The sequence below is a fragment of the Falco naumanni genome, chromosome 2 (assembly GCF_017639655.2).
Source record: "Falco naumanni isolate bFalNau1 chromosome 2, bFalNau1.pat, whole genome shotgun sequence".
Classification (NCBI taxonomy): Eukaryota; Metazoa; Chordata; class Aves; order Falconiformes; family Falconidae; genus Falco; species Falco naumanni.
Window position 1 is genome coordinate 30,817,350 of NC_054055.1, and position 6,262 is coordinate 30,823,611.

General features: G+C 41.9%; 1 protein-coding gene across 1 annotated transcript; it reads left to right on the forward strand.

Moving 5' to 3' along the window:
• The first annotated feature begins 290 nt into the window (after nucleotides 1-290).
• C2H13orf42 (chromosome 2 C13orf42 homolog) lies at nucleotides 291-5,658 on the forward strand. The gene is made up of 3 exons (XM_040584348.1): nucleotides 291-704; nucleotides 4,440-4,587; nucleotides 5,411-5,658. Exons 1-3 carry the CDS (start codon nucleotides 291-293, stop codon nucleotides 5,650-5,652), a joined length of 804 nt encoding a protein of 267 aa, XP_040440282.1. The 3' UTR covers nucleotides 5,653-5,658.
• The last annotated feature ends 604 nt before the right edge of the window (nucleotides 5,659-6,262 follow it).

Consider the following 6,262-nt stretch of genomic DNA (forward strand, 5'->3'; position numbering starts at 1 on the left):
TATTTGACCTCCTGTACTGTATTTTAAGCCGAGGAAAGGACAAAGCGGTTTCACTGACACAAATGGAACAGAAAACACACTTCTGCCTTACCATTACGCTGTTCGCAATGTGTTAGGCTGAAAGCAATTTGGGCAGCAAAAGGGTGTTTTGTTTTGTTTTGTTTTTTCCTCCTCATTACAGTAAGTGGCAAAATTGTCTGTCTGCTGAGGGCAAGACAGCTGCTGATTACCAGATCTAGGGTTAAATTAAGGAGCTGAAAGAGAAAAAGTATATAGGGAAGTGACACATTATGTTCAAAAAGATCCATTCTATATTTCAGCCCAACTCCCACCGAAGAAATGTGACAGATGACATCCCTTACTGTGATGGCACAGGTTCTGCAGTGAGATTGATTCGCAGCACTTCTATGTACGTCCTTGGAGGTGAGCAGGAAAAAATTAGTGAACCACTGAAAAAATGCAGAAGTACAACCAGCATTGACTCTTGCTCCCAACCAAAAGAGGAAGACAGAGACTGGATGTACTCTAAGACTCAAGACTGCTTGAAGTACTTACAGGATCTGTTAGCCTTGAGGAAAAAATATCTTGACAATATCAATAACTTGAAATCCATGCATATGGCTGCAGATTCCCCAACATCCACAAAATCATCCACAACTGGAAAGAAGACATTTCTTCCACTCCCTTCCAAAGAGTCTTCTAAGGTAATTCATAAGAACCTTTGCCATGTGCTTGGTCCTAAGCCATGAAGCAATTAGCTGTATGACCTATGTTGATTTTCTGCTTTATTGGTCTCAGCCAGTTATCTTACTGTTACATCATTTGAAATGTTGCTAAATAACTTAAAATTCTTTCTGAGTAGTATGAAATTAAGTATGAATGACTAGTCATGGGAAGAAATGTATATGCCTATGTTTGTGTGGGGATAGAGAAAATAGAAGGAAAGAGGTATGATAGTATGGGAAGTATCTGAAAACATGTTCTGAAAAAGTGAGCTGTTCTCTCAATACAGGCTACTTAACTGCCTCAGAGTTCCCCACTGTGGTTATTTATAGCTGCTAGTGACTGACAAGCACAGTAATATCTAGGTTTACTTACTTACAAAAGGCAGTCCTTTTGTTGGCATAAAATCACTTATTCAAAATAATTGCAAATTCATTGAAACAAATAGGATTTTTTTCTGACTGGTCAGGCAGCTTGTCAGGGCTACATTTAGCGTCAGTGCAAGCTCTACTGATACGCTGTAAGGCATGAGGGATCCTTAAGGGTTCCTTTCTCTGTGCGTTAATAAGTCGGCAGGTCATTTTGAGACAGCATTAATTCTTCACCCTTTGCTATAACGATACCACAAAAATAAAACTGGAATACCATCTTTAGTGCAGACTGTTTCCATGTATACTAGAGAGAAAAGCATTGCAAAGCTTCCTTCTTGTTGCAGTTTATGGATTGTGTATCACTAGACAGTTCAGTGGTTAATTTGACTCTGGACTTGATTCAGTGAGGACAAAGGGAAAGATTGCAGCAGGTGGGGTGATCTGTTTAGGTAACATGACCACAAACATGACTTTGACAGCAGACTCACAGGTTACCCAGTGCAGTCTTTAAACTGGATAATAATGGGGAAGAAGTGAAGAAGGAATGTATGGCTGGCTTACCGACTACTTCACGAAAGAGTTACTGCCACATGTATATGTTCTGTCACAGCAGAATATCAGAATGGATGAAGCTGAGCATTGTTACAGGCATTGCTTAACCAAAGAACAAGGCTCACGTATTTACAACTAGATAGCACGGGTTTTAATTTTATGTTTTGATCTAATACTCATTCAGTCAGTAGGCTTTTAAATTTGGGTTTATTAGGCTTTACGTCATCTTTTTAATGCTTTGAACAGTGACTGTCAGAAGCTGGGAATAATAGCATGAAACAATACTCAGCTCAGTCGGCTGGATAAGATAGATTTTGCAAAGCCATTACCGTTTAAGGCCAGGGAAACATCCAAAGAGAATGACTGAGCTATAGGTGAGCGGCCTGGTGGTGCCAGGCGCCAGGAGAAAAATCTCAGCCCAATAGATACAGTCTGTGAACTGACTTTGTGCACCATTACACAAAGATTGGCTTGAGGCAGGGGAGACCTACAGCATGCCCATTCCCTGATGAGCTGAGCAGTGATCTAGGGGAGCAGTACATGACCAACCATCAGCCATGTGGGAAAAAATGAGTGCAAAAGGGTACTAAAACCATGGACCAGGAGGCTGGGAGATACATTCTGCATAACTAGGCTTCATACAGGTTTGTGAATTTCTGAGATTTCCCACTGAAAATGTCACCAAAGAAAAATGCCAAAAGCTTAACTGGGTTTGGCAAACAAGTGAATCCTCTACAGACTGAGACTAAGTGCTGTCACCTGACTGTGGCCAGCCAGCTCTTATGTATGAACATGTAGAGGAACGAAGCTGGGTTAATTAACATTGATAATATAGAGCTGTGGGCTGGCTTCAGGGGCGGTGGGTTGGCTGATGTGGATAAGGTGCAGCTGTTGCTGGTTCCTGCTAAGTAGTTAAATAGCTCTAAGGGGTATGGAAGAAGAGCAGTCAGTGAAGCGAGGCCTGGAAGAAACAGAGGGAGGAGAGATAGTGTCCTGGATGTAGGAGAGGCAAGAAGCAGGGTGGGCTGGCCTGAAGAGGATGAAGAAACAGCCCAGACAGTAGATGACCTGTTGAAACCTTGTGGGGGATTGGTGGCTGTGCCAGGGTGAGGTGCTTATTGAAGTTAACCTGGTATGTGGTGGTAAAAGCCTTGTTGCAGCTGGCTAGTTTTGAGAGGGCTGTGATATGAACAGCTGTGGTACTGGCTGGCATGCTAATTCCATGAGCCATCCCCTAAGGAACAGACCGAGACATCAGCAGGATATGCCACCCATATGAGTCATTCCTGCCACCACACATGGCAGTGTCACAGCTGCACAGCTATGGCTTTGCAAAAAACAGGCAGAGGTCAAGAAGATTTCTAGAATAGCCAGAATACTCTAGTTCCTAATAACAAATTTCATGTTTGCAGGTTGCAAGGTTTATCTTGCCATCAGGATGGAATGGTTTTGTCCCTAACTACCCGTTTGTGTTAAATTACCTGTCAGTGGAAATACACTTTTCTCCTCCCTGCTGCATGATTAATGGCAAGGTGCTTTGTCTAGACAGCTCTGTTCTCATGGGAGTTTTAATCCAAAGATCCCTAGGACCTGGACCGCAGACTGCCTGTGGATTCAAAATTTGCCTCCTGGGTGCAGTGAGAGAAAAGAATAGAGGTGGGTCAGATGCTGGAAGTATGTAGGTAATTCTTTAAAATGCCTTTTAACCAGTAAGGGCTTAATCATAATAGCAGTCACTATTTTCATAGATGTGTGGTAGCAGCTATCTTTTAGCACTTCTGAGGATGTCAATCAACCATGTCAGGAGGGGAATAAACTCGCCTATCTCCCTGCCCCCACAGAATAGGGAACAAGCTGGTCCTTCAGAGATGCGATACAGCATGTATCCTTTGCTTGCATGTTTGAAACCCATGGTAGCAAGTTTCTGACTTGGTATTGCTGCCTGGCAATATACCTGTCTTGGAGTGGCAGGGAAATGATATGGTTTTTCATTAGATAGAGCCTGGCAGGAAGTATTCATTCCGTATGGACCTACCAGAATTGCTAACTGAGGCTTTATGACTGCTTCAGCATTTATAGACAAGCATTTGCTTTTTTATCAAAACAGGTTCCTAATTTTAAACCCTATGGCTTTCCTGTGGGAATTATCACGGTATCGAATGACTCATATTTTAGCACACATGGTCCTTTTCCATTTCAAAAAGACTGTAGCAATTTAGATCTGGATTCATTTCACCTAACCTAGGCATTTTAATAAGTTCCTTAAATTAGTAACCAAGTTACCCCACAATCCCTTTGCAGCTAAGAGAAAGAGCTGCCTGCAGAGGGGGATTCAGCCTGCCTAAGGCCTGACTCATCATCTGAAGTGCTGGAGACCTGCATTAAATACAGAAGACACCCTGCATGGCTACATTTCTAATGTGCATCTCATTAGGTGCCTACCGCTAGGTAGAATAAATTTGACCACAAAACCCAGCTGTCATTTAGCCACCTAATTAAATGGCTTGACACAGGGATTCTGAAGGATTTCATAACACCTGGCTAGCAGCACCTAAGTGCAAGATGTTTGACGTTGAGTGTGTAACAAGGTGGACGTTTGTTAGACTGCTTTCCCACTTTCTTTGATGACTAAAAACTGTGGAGTAGTCTGGACCTGTGCCCTTTTCTGACAGCTTGAAGTATGGAATCAAATATAATTTTTGCAGCTTTCTTATATGGTTTGCTCATTAAGAAGTCATTGTTCCCAACCCTTAGCTAACTTTTTTTTTTTTCCTCCCCCCCCATGATCAACAGGCATCCATGGAGAGAAAAGGCCCACAGTCCGGTTCAGATGTAAGAGAAGCAATAGCTTTCTTTGACTCAGTTATTGCAGACCTGGATTCAGAGAGATGGTGGAGAGTTCCTGACGTGGATCTGCCAAACGTGGATGTTGATTTTGATGGTGCAGTATAAACTAGCCAAAATATGATTATTTTTGGTGTGTAGAGGGAGGACTGGTATTGTAAGACCACGCTTGTTTACTTAATGGACAGAGTTTTCCTCCAAGCTTTGCTTCCCAAATTTAGGACCATTACATGCAGGATGTGAAACTACAGTAATATATTGCTTGTTCCTTGTTGAAAGGTGAAACTATTTTGTGTGTGGCCATTACATAAATGTAGCATGTGTAGTGCTGGAATAGTGCTTGCCTTCTGCTCAGGGCTGAATTCTACCCTCACTTCTCTACTCCAAGCTGTCTTTGGGGAAGAGCTATTAAAAATATAAAGATATTTTTTTCTTCATCTGATTTTCATTTTTCTCATTGAGAAAAGGCCGGATGTTTTCTTTCTAACCAGCAAAAAAGAAGTCACTTAGATATTAGGGTAATTAATAGTATGTTTCCATCTGAAAGGATTGGATTGTCCAACTAAATGAAGATGTACCCATCTGAGCTCATCATCTATCAAATATAATCAGTGGAGAGAAACAGACATTTCTTTCCTTTGTCTTAGGCTAAGGTGGGCATCTCAAACAGGTCAGATTAGCTGTGCCCTAGAAATGTGTATAAAGGGATAAAAGGACTAGCTGTGACATATGTATTTACACTGCAGGCATTGAAATACTAGATAAGATGAATCCCAGCCCAAGTGACATCCTGCAGTGAAAGAAGGTTGGTTTCTCCACATTACCTCCAGGAAGGACCCAGCAGGCACCCTGTTCTCTTGCTGTGCATGTAAAAATATCACTGGCAAGGAGTTAATGCCAGATTATCTTCTGTCTTTCAGTTGCTACAAGCACAAGTGAACACAGTTTACATTCAAACTGGATCCTTCGTGCTCCCCGGAGATACTCACAGGATACTGCCCAAACAGCAAAGGCTACAAACCAATCGCAAAGAAACAGCCAGCGGAGAACCACTGGCTCTAGGAAGAGGTTGGAAAGACATCCTATGTACTTGCCCAAAGCTGTGGAAGGGGCATATAACACTTTAAAATTTAAGCCCAAAACACGTAAGAAAGAATATTGAAATAATATTACCTCTTCAGCTGAAGACAGAATATATTAAATAGGGCATGTAAGACCTGCTTTTTTTTTTTAACCTCTGACCCATCTCTTACACTTTAGAAGTGACGTGTGTAGTCACTGAAGGTTCTCTGTTTGGGACATATTTTAAGCCATGGCTATTCCAACATTGAACTCATGTGAGTGTTTAACTCATCGAGTTCGTTGTGCCTAACAATACTGCTTTGTCGTTCAGCTTGGGGACAACTCCAGCTTGACAAGCCTTTTTTCTAGTGCTGGTATTGAAACAATGATTCAGAGATTGCCTGGTGCAGTAATTTTCTTCTGATTCCAGTACTGCAAAGCAATTCAGCAAATATGTTGGAGCTTTTGCACCAGTGTTTCCAACTTCAGAGCAGGGAAGCAGAATTTTCTCCTTTTTTTTTGCATGTGAAAATTTGTATGTGCCATCATTGACTCTGTGATCTGAGAGTACATATCAGCACCGAGGTGCAAGCAGGCTGTGGTACAAGCAGAAAAAGCCACAGTGAAGGAATCAGCATTAGAAATCTGTGTTTGGAGGAATTGCTCCAGTGTGTTTTGAAGCAACAAGCTATCTTGTACTCTGCTTGCTA

Bases quoted from the DNA above. Each gene is read 5' to 3' on its own strand.
- C2H13orf42 (XM_040584348.1), top strand. From the start codon at position 291: ATGTTCAAAAAGATCCATTCTATATTTCAGCCCAACTCCCACCGAAGA. The intron at 705-4,439 runs GTAATTCATAAG...CATGATCAACAG, and splicing joins CTTCCAAAGAGTCTTCTAAG to GCATCCATGGAGAGAAAAGG. The intron at 4,588-5,410 runs GTGCAGTATAAA...TCTGTCTTTCAG, and splicing joins CGTGGATGTTGATTTTGATG to TTGCTACAAGCACAAGTGAA.